The sequence below is a fragment of the Lemur catta genome, chromosome 1 (genome assembly GCF_020740605.2).
Source record: "Lemur catta isolate mLemCat1 chromosome 1, mLemCat1.pri, whole genome shotgun sequence".
In the NCBI taxonomy this organism is placed as follows: domain Eukaryota; kingdom Metazoa; phylum Chordata; class Mammalia; order Primates; family Lemuridae; genus Lemur; species Lemur catta.
In genome coordinates, this window is record NC_059128.1 from 55,857,182 (window position 1) to 55,878,043 (window position 20,862).

The 20,862-nt window shown below is 38.9% G+C and overlaps 2 protein-coding genes across 5 annotated transcripts in view; one reads left to right on the plus strand and one right to left on the minus strand.

Annotated features, from left to right (window-relative positions):
* RALGAPA1 (Ral GTPase activating protein catalytic subunit alpha 1) overlaps window positions 1-10,523 on the plus strand; it is a 218,785-nt gene extending 208,262 nt beyond the window's left edge. For 3 of the 4 annotated variants that reach the window (XM_045568583.1, XM_045568592.1, XM_045568564.1), the window contains 2 exons: window positions 121-245; window positions 9,204-10,523. In XM_045568583.1, coding sequence (XP_045424539.1) covers window positions 121-245; window positions 9,204-9,352 — 274 coding nt within the window. In that variant the 3' untranslated portion in view covers window positions 9,353-10,523. Of the gene's footprint in view, window positions 1-120; window positions 246-820; window positions 852-7,245; window positions 7,249-9,203 lie in introns of all 4 variants that reach the window. The other variant, XM_045568574.1, reaches the window with a different exon arrangement.
* A 1,014-nt stretch (window positions 10,524-11,537) lies between these two features.
* INSM2 (INSM transcriptional repressor 2) lies at window positions 11,538-14,564 on the minus strand. Its single transcript, XM_045568610.1, has one exon. The coding sequence runs from the start codon at window positions 14,363-14,365 to the stop codon at window positions 12,677-12,679; it is 1,689 nt and encodes a 562-aa protein (XP_045424566.1). The 5' UTR covers window positions 14,366-14,564; the 3' UTR covers window positions 11,538-12,676.
* Window positions 14,565-20,862: the final 6,298 nt, after the last annotated feature.

Here is a 20,862-nt window from a genome sequence, read left to right on the forward strand (position 1 = left end):
ATTAGTGAATAATTATATTAAGAAGTAGTGGCTTAGCAATCATAGTAGTCCTTTTTGGTGAGATCTGTTCTTTTCCAGTATAAGCTGGATTTAAATTTATCCTTAACTGAAGGAAATCAGCTATGAGGAGAGAGCACGGTACCTGCAAACAATTGTCCAGCACCATTTAGAGCCAACAACCTTTGAAGATTTTGCAGCACAGGTTTTTTCTCCAGCTCCCTACCATCATTTACCATCTGATGCCGGTAAGATTAAAAACAAGTTTTAGTTACTTGTTACTGGAACTTGAAATGCAATACCCTTTTGTTCTAAAAACCTGCTTGAATAAAATTCTAATCATTGAAATATGAATATTTTTATCACTATTTAACATTTGAATTTGGCCTGCAAATTTGACTTATACTTTTTTTTACCTAAATGCAGTTCCTTAGAACACCAACAGTCTTCATAAAAGTACATGCGTGACATTTTATCTGAGTCAGTGACTCTTGTATCTCATGAGATCATTACTAAAGTATCTACAAAAGAAACACAAGTTGAGCATGCAGTCTCAACTTTAGAGGATCATATTTTATTTCCAAGAATATTGCCTCATCATCTCTGATTTTATAAATAAAGTTAAAATACCTGGTCTAGATTGAGAAGTGCTTAATAGAGTACATTATGTTACAATAATTAACGATTGTAAGAGGGTACTGCATTTTTACAATTAACTAATTTTGAAGAAATCAGTAAGAAAATAAATGACTCGTGGCCTTCCTATTCTGTAATATCTTGCACTCCTTATGATTGTTTCATTTATTTTATTTTCCCTCTTTAGATCATTAAATATCAGTTCTGTTTATCTGAAGGTAAGACAAAGTGTCAACCAAAACACCCTCTGTTCTTCTCCCATTTCCTTTTTTCAAAATTAGCAAGCTCTAAGCTTGTAACTCAAACAGTAAGCAAATTTAACACTGTCCTGGTTCATACTAAACATTTCAGAAATTGTCACTAAATTTTTTTCCAGAATTATATTGACTAACCCAGGTCTGCATGAAACACTAACATGGTTTGGGGATTAAAAAAATAACTAATAATAGAACCCTTTGGTTGAAATTAGTTACACCTTGTTATATTGACCTTTTTTGTTTGTTTGTTTCTCAGCATGAAAAAGTAGTACTATTGAACTGAAGTGTAGTGTGTCTTTGTATTTTGTAATGTGTTGCATTGTTACTGGATATCTGAACTCATCAAATGGTTATTCTCTGTGTGCCTTGCACTGTACTAGGCACCAGAAATACAAAGATGACTATTGTAATGGTGTTCAAGGGAAGCAGGAAAAGAGAACATAATATATTTGAAGATCATCATTATGAACCTTCAAATTCTCTTTGTTAAATAAGTTTTGTTTATGTTAAGTAAGTTTAAAAAGCATAGGACTCCTTTTCTAGCCTATTTGAAAAAAAGTTACTGTAATTCTCAGTTGAGGTTTAGTTAATGAAGTTAAAGCTTCCATTCCTGTCATCATTAAATTACCATTAGAAAATAATTGTGCCAAAAAACTTTGATCCCCCTTCAATTAATATAAAAGACCTAGCAAAAAGAAAATCATATTAGACTAGCTTGAATTTTTTGAAAAAGATAAAAGTCTAATATTTGCTTTAATCGATTAACACTATCTAAAATTACTCAGTTTGGCATTAAAAAAGATGGTAGAAGAAAGATACTAAAAGTAAATTAGTGAACAGCAAAATAAAAACTAAGTATACCTGGCAATTTCATTGTTTAATAATAGATAATATCAGATAAAGTATTAGACCATATTAAAATAGATATGAATAATACTTCTGTGTATCATATAGGTAAGCCGTAAATTTCACAACTGAAAAATATTGATAATAGAACCACATTTGGACTAACTTATCCCCTTAAATTTACAAAGGCTGTTTCATGTTGTAGTTGTTTACCAGCTGGAGTTGCTTCATATTCGTCATTTCCCATTTTGCATTTATCCTGTACATTCAGGTATATAATACGGGAAGTAAGTAGTATTCCCACTTTCTGAGATATTAGGTAAAGGATGCTCCAGCAGCCAGGTGAAGGTTCTGTTGGCTTCATTTTTACTGTATCATACTAAATTATTCTATAAGTTGTTTAGAATAGCACTTATGATTATCTAAATAACACAAATGTGAATTTGAACATATTATTGTGCTACAAATTTTTTTTCAGTTAATCTTTTTAAATTGCCTTTAGGCACCATTAGACACATGGACTCTAATTTTCAAAAAGATGCTTTTACTTGTAAATAACTTGTCCCACTATTGCTGAATACATTTTTATATAGGTTTTTTGCAGACTTTAATAGTTATAACAGAAGCTTTTATCATAGTGGTTCTCAGTTCAACACGATAAAATGAAAATGAAATATGTACTACTATGGTAGCAAAAACATTATGGAATCTGAAGAATAATTTTCTTCCAATTATCTCAAATCTTTATTTTTCTGTCATAAACCACCCCATACACACAGAGCTCCCCTTAAAGTTAAAAGTCAAAGTGGGACAGAGGAGACATAAAATAAGCCATGTAATAACAGTTTAGACCTGACTTCTGGTTTGCAAAAATGATATAATAGTGTCATTTTTTTAGGTGCATTTTTATTTTTTTAAACAATGGTAAAATTTGTTTACCACATTGAGGAAATGGATGCATAATTGCAATTGAGAATCAGTTTTTGATATCCTACGCATACCCTGTATATATAAAATAATACTAATAATACTAATGTAATAATGTCAAAATTAGGTTTTAAAGAATGACAGTAGGCAGGGCACTGTGGCTCACACCTGTAATCCTAGCACTTTGGGAGGCCAAGGCAGGAGGATCGCCTGAGGCCAGGAGTTCTAGAGCAGTCTGAGCAACATAGCAAGACCCTGTCTCTACAAAAACTAGAAAACTTAGCCTGCTGTGGTGGTACATGCCTATAGTCCCAGCTACTTGGGAGGCTGAGGCAGGAAGAGCGCTTTAGCCCAGGAGTTTGAGGTTGCAGTGAGTTGTCATGATGCTACGGCACTCTAGCCCAGACAACAGAGCAAGACCCTGTCTCAAAAAGAAAAAAAAATGCCAATACGATGATTATATTCTTTCTTACCACCTTCTATTCAGTGGAATAGTATAGAAAAATACTGTTTTTTAAAGGTTACTTAATTTGGTTCAAGATTATTTGAAAGCCACTTTCTGGTTAACCGTAGTGTACCAACTTACGACATTTCAATTTCAATCCAAGAAAGGATTTTTTTATATAACTTCAGTATTATTTAGATGGATATGAAAGATTTTGGTATATCATAGTTGTTCCATAAATTTCATAACTGTATTTTCTCAAAATGTACTGTCTGTGGCAGTAGAGTGATACTTAAGGGAAATTATTTTTATCCCTAAGGTCATTGAGGGAAATATCGTGATGTCACATTTTGTTGATCTTCCATAACTACATTAAAATATTATTAGATTTTTCTTGTCTTTTATTTTTAAAAAATTACAGGAAAAAAATCCCTTTATCTTTGTCAGGCTTGTGTGTGGAAAATATCAAAAGTTTTACAGTGACTTTCTTTTTTAACTTTTTTTTATATTTACAAACACCTCTCCTCTAACCATAAACTTCAAAGTGAAATTACTCTTTTTCTTGGCCAAATTATAGGGGTCATTCAAAATGTACAGATTTTTCCCTAATGTTAAATTACGTTTTTACATTTTGTGATAAATTCTAGAAAGCCAACAAGAAACAGGATATTTCTATCTATTTTGTTGAAAGTGTACAGCAAATATTAATGGGTTTGTCTTTCTCAGTTTCAACGTTAAAAATACATCATAATTTTTACCAGTATTATTTTTTTACTATCATCACCCAGAAATATTTTTGAATGCCTTTTGTGTGGTATATCTAGAATTTAAGTTAGAGATTTTAGTTCTTTAACAATTACAGGATTGTTGCTTGCCACCCCCACCGTGTGTGTGTGTGTGTGTGTGTGTGTGTGTGTGTATACATACATAAATACCACTTTTGATAATTACCTTTAGGAAACATAGTTCTTATTTAAAGGAATATTATAAACATTAGTAAGATTGAAATATAATTTCTGTGCCATCAAAATCAGGGATAATCTAGAATGATTATGAAGACCTAGAGAGTAGCATCTAATCTAACTTCAGTTTTGCTATTACTTCACAAAATGTGTATTGTCATATACAGATAGGATAGGATTTATGATGGACAGATCTCTCTCTCAATCTTTGAATGTGATGGACAGTCAAAATTTAGCCATCACGTCAGGTAACCTTTTTTAGCTCAATATCCTTCTGTAAAAGTTATTTTAAAACTTACCAAGCTTTGAAATGATGAAAGAAAATATTGTAGCCCCTTAGAGGATAGTTATTTTATACATATTCTGAATATTATTGTGCATGCCCATAGGAAGATTAGTTTCCTGCAATATATAACAGAAGCTATAAATTTGTTCATTTAATGTTTTTAAAAATAGGTTCCTACTCGTTTTTTTATCACCAGGTTAGCCTGAAATATAGGCAGCCAAATACGTTCTGATTAGTACTTTAAACTTGGAAATTTGGCTTATATGTTTTTGATTAAGAGGCAAATAATATCAATCTTAAATAACATCCACTAACCTTTGTGACAGTAACTACTAGGTTTCAGTTTCCACATAGAACATTCATCCAGATACGAAATTTTTGTAATGAAAATAGCATAATAATTGAGCAATTGCTGAGTGCCAGGCACTATTCTAGGTACTGTACAAACATTTTTTCATTTAAGCTTCATGGTAGTTCTATGAAATGTAAAAGGAAAAAAGCTTAACCAGAGTCACCTGGTACTTGGTAAAGCCAGTATTCCAACATAGTCCTGACTTTAGAGTGAATGATCTTAACTATTGCAACACCCATTTAGTCGAAATATTTTCATCCATTTCTTGCTGTTGATAGAGGGGACAAAGAAAGAGAGATTGCCTAATAACTTGTCATATTTACAAATTAGAATTGTTAAAAATTTTTATTTTGAGGGTTCTACTTTTGCCACCCATTAATAAAATCTTTTTTTGTTTGTTTGTTTGTTTGTTTTAATAGCTTTAAGGTTGCCAGGGGAGAAGTACAGGCTTTGGAATCAGACCAATCTGGATTCAATCCTAGTTCTGTCATTTATTATTTATATGAACTCTTATCTATCCTACACCCAGTTTTCTCATTTGTAAGAAGGAGGCATAATAAGACAAGCTTAGCCTGATTTGTTCTAAGTCTGTAATAGTACTTGAGTATCTTAGAATGAAACCACTTGTTTGCCTGTATTTCTGAACGATTTTAAATTGTGTTATTATTTTCCTTATGACAGTGCTATACCCATGCTAATCTTAATCACTTATCAACTACTTTCACAATATTAAACAGTAAGGTTATTGGGTACTCTGTAACCCTTAATATAAAGTTAAGTTTTATAGGACTGTCAACATAAGAAAGGATAAATTCTTTTATTTCCCCCAAACCAAACTTAATGGTATGTTGTACTCTCTACATTTGAACAATCATATTTTGTAGGTGGTCATTTTCTTCAAAAATATAATTTATTTCCCTTCCTGTCTTCATCTGTTCTGACTAAAAGTCTGTTAACTTTTCTCTGTATGATAGCTTTATTATATAGCTACACTTATTGTGCACCTGCTATGTGCCAGGATCTTTGCATCTGTAGTCATTAATCCCCACAACAGCTTTGCAAAATAATTGTCTCCATTTTACAAATAAGAAAATGTCTCATGGCCGGGTGCAGTTGCTCACGCCTGTAATCCTAGCACTCTGGGAGGCCGAGGCGGGTGGATCGCTCGAGGTCAGGAGTTTGAGACCAGCCTGAGCAAGAGCGAGACCCCGTCTCTACTAAAAATAGACAGAAATTAGCTGGCCAACTAAAAAATATATATAGAAAAAATTAGCCAGGCATGGCAGCACATGCCTGCACATGCCTGTAGTCCCAGCTACTGGGGAGGCTGAGGCAGTAGGATTGCTTAAGTCCAGGAGTTTGAGGTTGCTGTGAGCTAGGCTGACGCCATGGCACTCACTCTAGCCCTGGCAACAGAGTGAAACTCTGTCTCAAAAAAAAAAAAAAAAGAAAATGTCTCAAGTTAGTTTAGTTTGCCCGAGATCAGATAGCTAGTAAAGTGACAGACTTGGAACTTAGTCCAGGATTGTCTAACCCATGCCCATGTTCTAACACATCACATTAGCTCTTATTCAATATTAATTTGAAATTGCTTTCAAAGTTACAGTATCTTAAAAGGCTATTTTACCCAATAACTGGAAATTTTAAACTGGTCATGACTCTCACCAAACAGTACAAACAAAATCATCCTAACAATCCTTTGAGTTCCCTTTTATAATCTATTTAGATCCCCAAAGTCATATTCATCATGTTATTTATAACAGTTCATTATAATCAGTATGCAATATATCAATTTATTATACCATCAAGATATATACACAGTCTGTGTGAGCACTTTAAGAGTGCTAGTAGCAGATACAGTATACACAAACATATTCTCCCCCAGATACTTTTAAAACTTTATCCTTGAGGATATATTAATAATGGAAATAAATAAATCAGCATTCTTTATAACTCTAGTCTAAATCAATAATTAGGCAGAATAGGATATAAAGTGAAATGTAGCTATTGTTATATTCTTTACATCTAAAATTGAGGTCTGTACACTGTAAATTATTTATAGAGTTTGGGTATGTTAAGTATAAATGATACACCACACACACTAAAAAGCCTAATTTGAGTCTCAGTTGGCTGAAGGGGGATTTCACTTTGAAGGCATTAAGGTACATGGAGGAATTGTTGTTTTTGAGGAAAATATTCTTTTGAGTTTGGCATACTCAAACAGTGCTCTCCCATAAAACTTTCTGTGATGATGGAAATGTTCTGTATCTGCACTGTCTAGTATAGTAGCTACTAATCACATGTGGCCGTTAAATGAAATGTGGCTAGTATACCAAGGATCTGAATTTTTACTTAATTTAATTTTAATGTGGCTATGGCTACCATATTGGACAAAGCAACACTGGAGATTTTATGACTGAGTGGTTAGGATAATATGGTAGCAGTACAGTGAACACTTTGAAAGGTAGATATTTATAGAATCTCTCATAGAATTTTTTTCTTCTTTTCTTTTTTCCTATTTGAACTTGTTTTGTTAGTTGGTAAGTATAACCTTTGAATTTATAAAGCATTGTCTGTTGTGAAACATCATCACTCTAACTCATTGCATGCTGAATTATATTTCACAATAAAAACCTGATTACTTTCTTCTCTGCTCCTCAGTTAACATCTGTAAAATTCTGCACTGTGTCTCTCATATCTGTTATCTATCTTCTCTTTTGTTTTCTCACTTCTGCTCGCTACTCCATTTCTTCATTCACAACAAAGAAAGAAATGCAGTCATAGTTCTCTTCCTCCCAAAACCTCCGCTAGAAAACATTGGCCATCTCAAGGTAAACAGCCATGGGAAAGCCTCACATGATGGCCGGGAATAATATGCATTACCAGAAAAGCATGAGCTATTGCTCTTCACCTTCATTCTGCCATCCATCTGCAGTGCTTCCCTAAAAGGGGCCATGGATTCATATTCGCCTCTAGATTTTCCAGTATGTGTCCACTATGATGAACCAATTCAGATCTTCAGGAAGAGTAAAGGTGAACAGAAATATCTTTCCTTCTCCTTACGTTTTGAAGGTCAATCTCATTTTCCATTAGAAAAGAAAGAATGTTGGAGAAGTTACCTTGAAAAGGAGGACAATTGACCATGATTATGAATGACAGAGTATTTTTCCTTGGCAATGTATATTTGTTCTCAAGTGTAATATTTTCCCTTAAAAACACTTGAAATGTTCTACAGACACATTCTTAATTGTTTAAGACATCTGAATAGGATCTGTACACCTTACTGAAAGTCTTTATTTCTCCTTACAAATATTCATAACTTCAATTTAACCACAAATCTTTTCTTATATGGAAGGGCTAGCATACTTATTTCCAAATTTGAAATGTCAGTGGGCAGCTGCATTGGCTAACAAATATGCTAAAAGTCTCCCTAAAATAAGAAAATTTATAAATTTAAGCCTGAAACCTATGTACTGTTTTTGTTTGTTTGCGACACACATAAAGAAAATTTTCATGTGTTTAGACCCAGAAAATCTGGATTAAAGTGCCTTAAAATATACAGAGTTTTTATTTTGTTATTCTGTTTGCAGTTTTTTTGTTTTTTTATGAAGGGCTTTTATTTTTAATGTAATGTCTTATTCGTTCAGAAAATATTTGAGAGCCTATAATGTGCAAGGTTCTGAAGTATTGGTGTATATTAGAGAATCATAATTCATAGAAATAAAGTACAGAGATAAAGAAAACTTTGTAAATGACATGCAGAATTTTCCTATTTTCTTTTGCTTCTAAAATTTTACATCTACTAATTCTACTGGTTACCTCCTTTCTATGACTGAATAATATAACTGCAAAGGTGTAAGTTAATGAAAACAAAAGCATTGTTTCTCTCTCGTACATTAAGACATTTTGTGGAGCCAGTCTGCCTTTTTTGACTGACTTTCACATAAAGAATTCTTGTCCTTCCCCTGCCCTAGGAATTTATCTTATTCCTTCTTAAAACCATACTTAAATGCCTAGCATGTATAATGGTCTCATCTCATAGTGCTGAGTTCCTTTTTGGAATTTTTGGTTCTAAAACTGGTGCCATTTTTCAAGTTTAAGTAGCAAAGGCCCTTTTCATGGTTATACCCTGAGTCCTAGAGATAGGAATTGGTACCTCTCACCTGCTTTTAGAGCCCTTCCCTGCATGCTAATGGTGCTTTGCATCCCTGTTCTTTCTGGCCCAAAGATTTTCCTTCCCACTGCTTTTTCCAGGGTTCTGGGTCTGGGGATGATGATTGGCACTTTCTTGCTAGTATGATGACATGAGCCACCAGATCCCTGAGTTTTAAATACATTAGTAGGCTGTTGTAACAAGCAAGTTTGGGGCCGCCTTTTTCCTCGCAAAAGATCTCATTAAGAGATGGGATCCTTGCTACAGATTAGTAGCAGAAAGGTTATTTATTAGGGGTGAGAGGCTGGATGACTGTAGTAATTCTTTTGCTGTTTCCTACAGGCTCCTACCCAGAGATTCTACCCAGTGAAACTCCCACAGCAACGCAGGTAGATGGGGCTGACCTGGCCTCTCCAATGTCTCCTCGAACTAGCAAAAGCCGCATGTCCATGAAGCTGCGTCGTTCCTCTGGCTCAGCCAATAAGTCCTAAGGAGACAAGCAGCCCAACAACAGTGATCAGCAGTAGCCACCTTAGCACAGATCATAGGGTTAACCCTTTCAGGCCTTCATGTCTGCCATAACATGCATGTTTCTTCTTGTACATTTGAGAAAACACTGGATTTAAATAATTTGTAGCTTAATATTTTAGATTTTGGTTATTTATTCAGTTTGTTTTTATCCCCACACTCCAAGCTGCCATGTTTTGAGGGGGTAGAGTTTTATTGTATACCCTTTACCTTTCTAGATAATTATGTCTAAGTAGTTTTACCTTTAATCTCATGATTAACTAGCCAAAAAATAATTGAACAAATATTCTCATTATTTTATTTATTGTGCCTAATTGCAACTTTATGGCTCAATAAATAACTATAATTTTTTTACAAATATTAAATTTTAAATTTAAGCATTTGTAAAGTTATAGCAAAAGTTGCAAATCTGTTCATACACAGGATGTGTACAGACTATTTATGTTATGAAAATAAAACACACAAATGGTCTTTTAGCATCTCAGATTCCAACTGAAATAATTTTAGCATTAACTTTTTCTTCCCAAAGCAATGTCTCATCTCTTGGCTGTGCAGGTGATGCCATGGTATATCCAGTAACTAGAAAAATCACTGTGCTGAACTTTATGTTTAGCTTCCATATATTTTTCTAATATTTTGTTTTTTAAGTGGTATCACTGTAAATGCCATTTCTGTTTTGAGATCGTGGCCCTTTATTATTGGCTGCTAGATCCTGGTGTATCTGTGTTCTTTCTTGAGTACCAAAAAGAAGGAGGGAGAAGGGAAAAAAAACTTTTCTGATATAAATATGTTGCTCAAATTATGTATATTATTGAAAAAGAAAAGGAAACATGACCCAGGAGTCTTATGTTAAATCTAATATTGTTAATACTGAACTTGCAGGTGCAGGTTGGTATACATTCCGCACTCCAAAAATATTTTCTTACAGTAGATAAGCTACTCACATTTTGTTTTGAATGGGCATCTCCTAAGGAAATGTAGCATGACGTCGGTACTAACTGCATGTGTAATATATCATACTGGCAAACCATAAATTATGTATCATCATTCACATAGCATCTACAAATTTGTAACAATGGGAAAAAAGATGACACGGTATTTAATAATACAATAAAAATATTCTTACCACTTCCTGTTCATGAGTGTTGATTGATTTGTTCTCTATAGTTTATATTTTCAGACTCAATAAGCAGGGCTGTATGATTAATGGGGAGATGTAAAGCATGAACCTAGGTTATCTTAGCTAATCATGAAAAATTAATTTGAATTCCTTTTTCAGGGTACACTCCAACTTATTTCTCAAAGCTCCTACAACAATCATTAAAAACACAGGAAATTTTATACCTTCATAAAGGCTGGCCAGAAACTTCACCCAGTGCACTTGGTTAAAGCATCAATTTATCTCAGCTTCATGTTTCTTTGATTTCTTAAATTTCACTTTGTTTTATAATATACTTTGAGGAATAATACTTTCTACTTACAGGTTTTTCTAAAACAACCTTTCAGAGCCTCTGTGACTCAATTCTTTGTTTTCTTATAAATAAAAACTAAAATTTCTATGAAAGCTTATGTAGAAGATAAATAAATGGATAGGGAGTCCCTAGGAACAAGATTAAACAATATAGACAGTTTCCCACAGCGAAGGTGAAAAATTACAAAAAGGAAAATCAAAGTAATGCTTACATGTTTCTAAACTGCTTTCATTTTTTTTAAAGTAAACATCTAATGGATATGTAACAAAATGAAGTGAAAATACCCACCCAAAATAGTGAAACTAGCACCATTAATATAATTTTTTCATCTTCAGATAACACTATTCTCTAGCTTCTAAAAAAGAAAATATTTAAAATATATTCTGTTGACATTTGTTGCGGGGAAGTGTCATTTTAGATTTAAAGAATGGTACATATTCGTTGCCTGTTGGAGCTCAGTCAGTGCAGCCATACTTCAAAGGAAAAATTTCCATTCCATTTCTGTACCATTACATTCATTTGCAAAATATACTATCTCCTGTCTTTGTGTTCTGTCTAAATGGGTCACTAAGATTCTAAAATAGGATGCTGACATTGGGGAGATAAGAAATGTGGCTTTGAAAATAGGCTGTGTTCAACAGGATTCTTAAGACAAACACAGAACACAACAACAAAGCACAATCTATGTACATTTATTTGGTGGTAAGCATCTTACAAATATGGGCTGTCAAGCAGTGCTCAGCCAGTGTCCCCGACTCTGGCTTTTAGGGCATGGGTACAGAATGTACACTGAAATGGTTTACAAAAAATTCAAAAACAAGTTGCTGCTGAAAAGAAAATACTGAATATTGAATGAATTGCCATTCAGTTCCTTAGTGGATTATAGGTATTAACATCTTCCTTAAGCTGAGCATAGTTGTATATATAACACACAGTATGAGATTTACAGCAGAAGCATTAAAACAATTTGGATGAAACCGCATTAAAACAGTCAAACTTAAGGAAACAATTTCTGTATTTCCAAAGGGCTATTTAAAGAAAGGTTTAAAGTAGCTCTTCCTGAGTACTGCACACAAAATAGCTAAAGATGAGAATTTGGGGGTTAGGGGTGTCTCAACTCTTTCTAGTAAAGCAGCACCCTCCCCACCCCTCCAAACCTTAACTTAAGAATGAACTAGTACATACAATTGGGGAAAGGAAAGGTTACAGTGTTAGACACCCTCCCAAAAGCAGCAAACATTCTCTTGCATTTCCTGCCCACAGACACAAGTCTTGAATCTTTTCCCCCCCTTAAGTTTGGCACCAATCACATAACTTTTAATTCACAGAATATACAATACAAGATATCTGACCCTATTGAGACAGAAACTACATAGATAGGTGCCTGTGATGGCAAGAGAAAAAAATTGGTTACTACCACTTTGGGTAGCCAGAACCCTTTGTAGACGTTGAGACATGCACGCATTCACTGCGACTTTCCATAGGAATTACAAAATCATACAGGATTCGTTAGGGTCTCCAGAGTTTTGAGGCCAAAAAAAAAAAAAATCCTATTTCAGTGGGGAAAGTGAGAAGGATTTAAAGCTGACAGTCTTTGACTGCGAGGGTTTATACCATATACATACCTGCTCTAGAGAGGGATTTTACATTTCATTGTCTGCTCCTCTGGCGGAACATAGACTACGGGGAGAATTTTAGGAGACAAAACATAGGAAGGAAAGAAAGTAAACTTGAAAGTTGAAGAAAGCCCCACAGAAATTCCCATGATCTGTTTGCTCCAAGGTCAACCTTGAAATCTTCCTGGTCTCTTGGCCCTCAGCAGCCGGGCCTCAGTGGCATTTGCAGCAACAATACCTGCCGACTTTCTGAGGGGTGGTACTTATTGATGTGCCGGGTCAGCCCCGGGGAGCTAAAAAAAGTGGACGGGCAGTGCTTGCATGAGAAAATTTGCTGAGCACTCCCATCAGATGCCCCTCCTGGGCCGGGCGTTTCGGAAGGAGCCCCTGCCAGAGCGGGCAGAAGCAGCTCCTCGCGGACAGCATGCCACAGCCGATGTTTCTCCCTGATATCTGCGGATGGGAAGTGCGCCCCACACAACGGGCAAGCGAAGGCAAGTGGGGCGCCGCGTTCGGAGCCAAAACCCGAGGCTAGCGTACGGGCCGAGCCTGCCTCATGAGTGCCCAAGTGCTTACGCAGATAGGCTTGGCGACGGAACTTTTTGTGGCAATATGGGCACACGAAGATCTCGGGTCCCCCTCCACCACTGGCACTGCCTGGCACAGGCACCCGGCGCCCAAACACCCCCTCCATATAGGGACCCTGTGGCAGCGGGGGCTCTGGGTGCATCAGCACCTGGAGGCCCGGGCGCGGGGCGCTGTCCTGGTGCTGATCTGCCCCGGAGCTGTCCCTGGCTTGCGGGTGCTGATTCGCAGTTCGCTCTATCCGGCTGTTCTCCTTCCCCTCCGCCAGAAAAGATGCAATGGCACCGGATTCCGGGCAGGACGAAGACGACGACGGAGGCGGCTTCCCGTCGGTGGAGGAGACTGTGGCAGCGTTTGCAGCTGCAGGACGCGGCTTGTGCCAGCGGCGATGGGAAGCAAGGTTCGCAGGACAGCTGAAGACCTTGTCGCACTCAGGGCAGCGGTACTCGACGCGAACGATGCGGGAGCATCGATGCTGGGCCAGTGCAAAGGGGTCTGCATACTGTTCCTTGCACAACTGGCAGATGAACTCTCCCAGCGGCGTGCGGCTGCCCCCCAAGCCCCGGGACGGCGCCCCGGGCTCCTCTTCCTTGATCTTCAGGCCCAGAACAGGGGACGTGGTCACCTCATCAGCAAAGCTCAACTTCCTCATAGCCTTTGGCTTCTTGATTCCCGTGGCCGCAGTTCCAGAAGTGCAGCCCGGAGGTATCTTGGCACGGCGCTCGCTACCGGCGACCCGCTTCAGGCCATGCAGGGTGGCCGAAAGGGGCGCGGGGTCCGGCTGAAGCGCGGGCTCTGGGAACGGTGCCCGGAGCGGCAACAGGAACTGCTCCCCTGAGGTCGGTGCGGCTGCTGGCGCCACCGAGCAGGAGAAAGCGGCCACCGCGGCGGCACCCCCGGGAAAGGACTCGGCAGAGACGGGCGAGCTGAGGCAGCGCTCCAGGAACGCCCGACGCAGCTCCGTGCCCACTGGCTTCGTGGGACTCCGGCTGGGCCCGGACCCGGGCCCAGGACCCTCCCTGCCATCCGCCCTCCTCTCTGCACCTTCCCGCCCTCCAGCCGCTGGGCTCACCCCGGCCACCCGACAGGGCGACCCCAATTCCCGGGCCGCCTCCGCCGTCAGCCCCTTTCCGGGCTCCTCCTGGGTCGGGGGCTCCACATCTGGCAAGGAGGAGGTAGGAGCCTCCTCCAGGAAGGGCGGCACCACCTGGGGCCCCAGCAGAGGGAAGACCCGCTCGGCTAGGCGCACTCGGTACGAGCCGCCTGTCCGTTTAGTTCGCTTCACCAGGAAGCCCCTTGGCATGGTCTAGTCGGGAGCGCTCGGGTGCAAGAGAAATCGGGGCGCACGGGGGCCGAGAGCGGGCAAGCACAGTAACTACCCGAGCCTCGCCGCGGCGGTCATGCCGGGACCGTCTTTATAGCTGAGACGCGGCCAGGGCCGCGCCGGCCGCCCCCGGGCCGGCCCAGCCAATCGCGAGTGGGAGCGGGCGCCGGGGGCGGGGCTTTCTGCGGGCGGGGCTCTCGGGAACCGGCGAACCTGGCGGCGGCGCCAGCCTCAGCCCCGCCCCACAGCGCCCCCGAGGGGCCCCAGAGATCTGCTGGGGCCACCGCCCCCTGTCGCCCCGCCGAAGGCGCAACAAGGTAAGTCCTGAGTGTGAGCGAGCCCGGCACTCCCCGCCGCCTCCAGGGACCGTCCCACTGGGGAGCTGGGCAGAAAGGCCACCTCAAGACGCCCACCGCGGGCTGGGGCTCGGCCGCCCCCCACGAGCGGGCGTCGGACTGAAAAGCTCCCACCCTGCGGAAGACAGGCAACGGGAAGGGGCAGTGGACAGGACGGGCCGGGGGCCGCGGTGCAGGGATCCGTCAGGAAACGGGTTAACGTCCTCAGCCTGTATTGAGCTGATGAGAAGCTGCGACAGAGCTGCAGGGCGGCTGCATCCACCGCCCTGTGCCTACACTTGACGGCGGGAGCACGTCTGCCATCCAGTATCGATCGAGGCTGCGCGCGTCTGTGACACTATGAGAATTCATCTGGGAAGAAGAGCTCTCAGTGCGGGGGATCGTGCGTGCTGGCAAGCCTCTGGGGCTCAGGACGCCTGCACGTTTCTGGACCCCGGTCCTCCGGGCTTTAAGTACCCCCTCCCCCATGGGCACAGGAGTGGGGAAAGGAAAGTAGGATCTAATTTTCTACCATCCTCACGTAAAGTGGTTTCTCTGTTCACACTTTCCACTTGTACTACCTAGAGACATGCCTTAATGCCTAACTGACCTGTTTAGCATGGAGTAGGAGTGAAAAATGCTGGTGGAATCAGCATTACATATGCTTCCCTGTGAATGAACAAGTGATACTTTGCAAAAGGTGTACCAACTCAACAGATTTTCATCCAGCACCCTGCAACGTCCCCAGCGCTGTCATAAGAATGAGACAAGATTTGAAAGTTTTTAATGATAGCTGAACTGTGAAATAATTAGCCAATATATGACCGATTTAAAGTGCCAAAATCCATAATATAGATATGTACAATGTGAAAACAGAAAGGGGGAAACTATGTGTTCAAGTCTCCTTACTAAACCAAATTAGAGAAAAAGACTGAGGGAGGTGCTTTAAAAGTAGACTAAAACAACAGATCTAGTCATCAGTAAAACATTGTCTTCCTTCTAGCAAATGAAGTATTTTTACAAGGAGAACATTATTTGGGGGAAGATTTGGAAGTATTTATATATTAATCATTGACTCTGTTTTAGGCATTCTGCTTAAGTAATCTCTGATCGTCACACACACACACACACACACACCAGGAAGGAGATATTATTACTCTTTTTTTTTGGTGAGGGGATTAAGCCATAGAGAAGTTAAATAACTGGCAAAAGTCATGCAGAGCCCAGATTCAAATGCCGTCTGGCTAATCCCAAAACCCATACTTTCCACTACTACACCAATGGCTTCAAACTATATTTTCCTTGATTACATCCCACAATAATAAATATGTTTTAATGTGTACACTGAAACAAAAGTTTCACAAAATAATACTTTCCTTAAATAGGTACAGTGCATTCTTATTTTCTATTTAATTCTATTGTATTTTTTAAAAATACTGGTCATAGCAAACAAATTGATTTCATAACTCACTAATGGATTAGGACCCACAGTATGGAAAACACTCTGTTATTTCCCATTAAATAGCATGAAATCATACAAAATTAGTATTCTGAATCACTATTTAAAATATCTGTCTCCTTTAATAGTGTTGATAAACTTAGTTTCCCAAATTGATCATTTAAGACATGTCAGCTTATGTCTCACTTCTAACTCAAATTCTCAATTCTCCTTTCCTTTTTCCTCGTAACCCAGACATATTGTATGGTATGGACAATCTGATGTAAGAATTTTAGTGCTTTAAGAAAGCCCATTTTCCAGAGGGGCTTTTCCCCAGGGGCATAGTACTTTGTAAGGATTGCTGTCAAATATTTTCTACCAGATCCAATAGCTCTCCCTTTCCCTTCCCCCCAAGTGTAATTTGATAATAACCTTTCTAGAAATTGGCGTAACAATGTATATCAGGAGCTTTAAAAAAATGTGTATACACGTAATGCACCAATTCTTCCTTTAGTAAATCATCCAAAAGAAGGCCAAAGATTTATGCACAAAGCTGTTTATCACAGTGTTATTTGTAATTGTAAATAATCGGAAACTGCCTTGAGTAAATTATGATGTAGCTATACTACAGATGATTATATAGCCATAAAGATGTAATGATATGGACAAATATGTACACCATAATGTTAAAAACAGCAAGATGCAAAATTGCCTGTACAATGAAGAGCTCAGTTATGAAAGAACTAAATGTGTAAAACACTGGAAGGAAATATGCCAAAATGTTGTTACCTCTAAAAAGCCCAGGCTAGAGTAAGTGCCGTGGTGTCAGCCTAGCTCACAGCAACCTCAAACTCCTGGGCTCAAGCGATCCTCCTGCCTCAGCCTCCTGAGTAGCTGGGATTACAGGCATGTGCCACCATGCCTGGCTAATTTTTTTTTCTATATAATTTTTTAGTTGTCCAGCTAATTTCTTTCTATTTTTAGTAGAGACGGGGTCTTGCTCTTGCTCTTGCTCAGGCTGGTCTCGAACTCCTGAGTTCAAACAATCCACCAGCCTCAGCCTCCCAGAGTGCTAGGATTACAGGCGTGAGCCACTGCGCCCGGCCTAAAAAGCAGGAATTTAAATAGTCTTTTGGTGTTTTGGTTTTTTAACTTTTTTGTTAAAATATTCTGCAATAAGAATGTATTACTCTGATAATCAGGGGGAAAAAAAACATAATGTTCAGCTACTCAGGAAGCTGAGACGGGAGGCTAAAATGGGAGGATCACTCGAGCTCAGTCAGGAGTTCAAGGCTGCAGTGAACTATGATCATGCCTCTGCAGTCCAGCCTGGGTGACAGAGCGAGACTGCATCTCAAAAAGAAAAAAAAAAACATAATAAAAAAGCTGCCTTACATCCTTTCTGGTGTTAAATGTGGTACTCTTTCCCTAGGACACTGTGTCATCAAACGGAGATTGTACAGACAAGTAGCATTCTTCAGGGCTATCTGTTTGAAGTTTGTCCCTGGAAAAGACGTAACAAGCCTCTATCATGCCACAGGCCTTCTAGTTAAAAAACACTTTTGGGGAGTGACTAAGGGATAAAAGGTAGAAGAGTTAAAAAGATGAGGAAGAGAAAAAAATTAAATGCATACTTCCCACGTGGGTATAAACCTAGATGATCCTTCAAAATAAAAACACTTCTTTCTCTGTTTTCTCACTTAGAAATTGTAATAGGGCAGTGCCTGGCCTGATTATGAAATCTTTGTTTTATTGACATCCTTTCTCTTGACAATGACATTTTCTTCCTTTTAAACACTCAGGACCTTCATCTGTGCTCGGTTATAATTTGATAAAACCTTATACACATTGGATTACCTCTCAAACTATTTACATTTTATGCTTTCTATCTCTAATTGTGGAATAAACTTGATTTAAGTTCAGAAATTTTGAGACAAAAGAAATCAGGACATTTTTTGAAGAGAGAAGAAATTACTTCTTGCCCTGAAATCGTAGTGTATATAAGACAGGCTGGGTTGACTAACCTACTTTTTATCACTTGAATATCTGGAGAATTACTGAGAAGGAACTTTATTTCTTCTGTTTCTCTGCCCCCTCACCTCCAGTTAGACATTTCCCTGTAAAAGGTTAACACCAGCTGCAGCTACTAGAGGCCTATTGTTCCCAAGAACTTGAAAGTCTAACTCTCACAAATCTACAACCAAACTCTTGATTTCCTCTCCTAAATTTAATCCCCATCTCAGTTTTCCTCATCCCAGTAAATGGCACCTTCATTCAATTAGCTGCCTCAGCCAAAACCCAAAGACTTTTGGCTCAAGCTAAACACCTCATATTCAATCCATTAGCAATTCTTATCAGCTCTATCTTCAAAGCATTTCCTGAATCTGAATACTTCTCAAATTCTCTACCACTGTACTCTGGTCTCTTGCTTCCACCCTTGCCCCCTATCATGTATTCTTTATTCAGCAGCAAGAGGGATCCTATTAGAATATAAATCTGACCATTTCACTCTTTTGCTCAAAATCTTCAAATCCTCTCACCGCATCAGAATACAAATCTAAAGCTCCAATTGGTCCCTGGCTATTCTTAAATGACATCTCCCCCCACTGTCTTCCTTATTCAGTCTGTTCCATCTATTAATACATTGGTCTCCTTATCTTCCTTAAATATGACAAGCACACTTCCACCTCAAGGCTGTTTCTTCTGTCAGAATGCTCACATCATGTCTTTGCTCAAAGAATAACACCTCAGAAAGATCTTTCCTGATCACCCTAACTAAAATAGCAGCCCTACACCCACCATCGCCCTTCATTTTCTAATCCTTTACTATAATTTCTTTTTCCTCATAGCTTTTATCACTGTCACTATATTATATATTTGTTTATTTGTTAATTGTCTTTTGTCTCCCAGAAAGCTGTAAGGTCCATGAAAGCAGGTACTTTGTTTCGTTCACACCTGTATATCCAGTATCTTGAACAATGCCTAGCATATATGCAAATGAATTGATGTCTAAAATAATGAGCCTTCCAAAAGTCATCCCAATTTTTTATTGTTGCAATCTACAGACCTGAAGCCCAGCCTACCTGAGCACAGAGGAGGAAAACAAAGTCATAAGGAGTTCTAGATCCTAGGTATTTGGAAATCTTGGTGCAAAGGGATGAAAGGAATAGAAAAGTCTTTCTTGCATCATGTGACCTTTGAAGTCTTTTCTTTCCACCTCAGCCACGTCACCCATTTCCTTCCTCTGAAGCCATTCCCTATAGGAGGAAATAAACTCTAGCTCATAACTACAGTTTCTGCTATTTAAAGCTGTTTAGTACCCGAGATACTAGGAGAACAGGAGCAGAAAGAAACTGGTCAGCTACTCTGTGGGAAAGATAAGACTGGCAGAAGACTACATGTGTGGAAAACAAGGAATTGCAGGCAGAGGGCACAGACAGTAGGACTCAGTTTATTGAGAAGTTCAATCTAGGAGCTTTAAAGGGAGATCTCATAATGTTGTAATCGAGGGCACAGGCTTTAAAGTAAGGCAGTCTTGAGTTCAAGTCCAGCCCCACTACCAGCTGTTTAATCTTGAACAATTTACTTAGACTTTCTTTTTAGCTTCAGTTTTCTCATCACAAAATGGAAATAGAAGTAATTATTTCACAGGGTGGCTTTGGTCATTACATGTTATTACGTATGTAAAATACTCAGCACAATGCATGGCACATAGTGAGCCCTAAATGACTGGAAGGTATTATTATCATCAATAAGTGTCTGAGGTGAAGGAAAACTATTGATACTAATGGCAACTGTAAGTTCTACAGAAACAACAGAATCATTTATTGTATGACTGGCTTATGTTTTACACCCAATTATGTTGCAAGATAGCAACAATTATGCATAGCATTTAATATGCTAAAAATTAATTTTGTTTCACATGGTTAAAACAAAATTCACAAAACATGTAAAGGACAGAAGAAGGCCATGTAGTTTACTGGGTTAAGCCCATGATTTGAATCCTGAGTTTGAATCCTGGCTCTGCCATTTACTTATTGTGTGGCTTGGGCTTAAATTTAACCTCTCTGGCCCCAGTTTCTTATCACATAAGCACAGCAGCAGAGTACAGTATTCTTCATAAATGAGATATCAGTCTTTTGTTTCTTATGGGAAGAGGATACAGTTAGGGAGTGGAGAAGCCGACACTGGAAAGATAAATTGGGGGCAGATTGCAAAGAACATTATAACGACACTAAATTGAGTATGGATATTTTTCAGTGAAAGTCACTGATTTTTTTAAAAGCATTTAAATGATATAATCGAATCTTTATTGTGAAAAGATAACTCTAATGGCTGTACTGGAGCAAAGCTGTGGGATTAAGGGCAAGATGTGAAGAAGGTAAAAGAGTGGGATGAGACTTGAGGCAGGGAAATCAGCCAGAAGAATATTAAAATAGTTGCTAGATGATGATATGGGCCTAATTACTCAAATATTGAAGAGATTTAAATAATTGATTGATACACTGTATAATTATACTTATCTCTATGAGTGTTTTCCTCCCTGTGTTAAACAGCAAAATAGCACATTCTAAAAACTTCAAAGTAGAGGAAATTTTTAACGACTTTCATTTGGTCATGAAAAACCGCCTGTTGAAATTGGGATTCATTTCAGGAACCATAAGCAATAGCAAAATAGTGAATTTGAACTAGAAGAAAAGGAT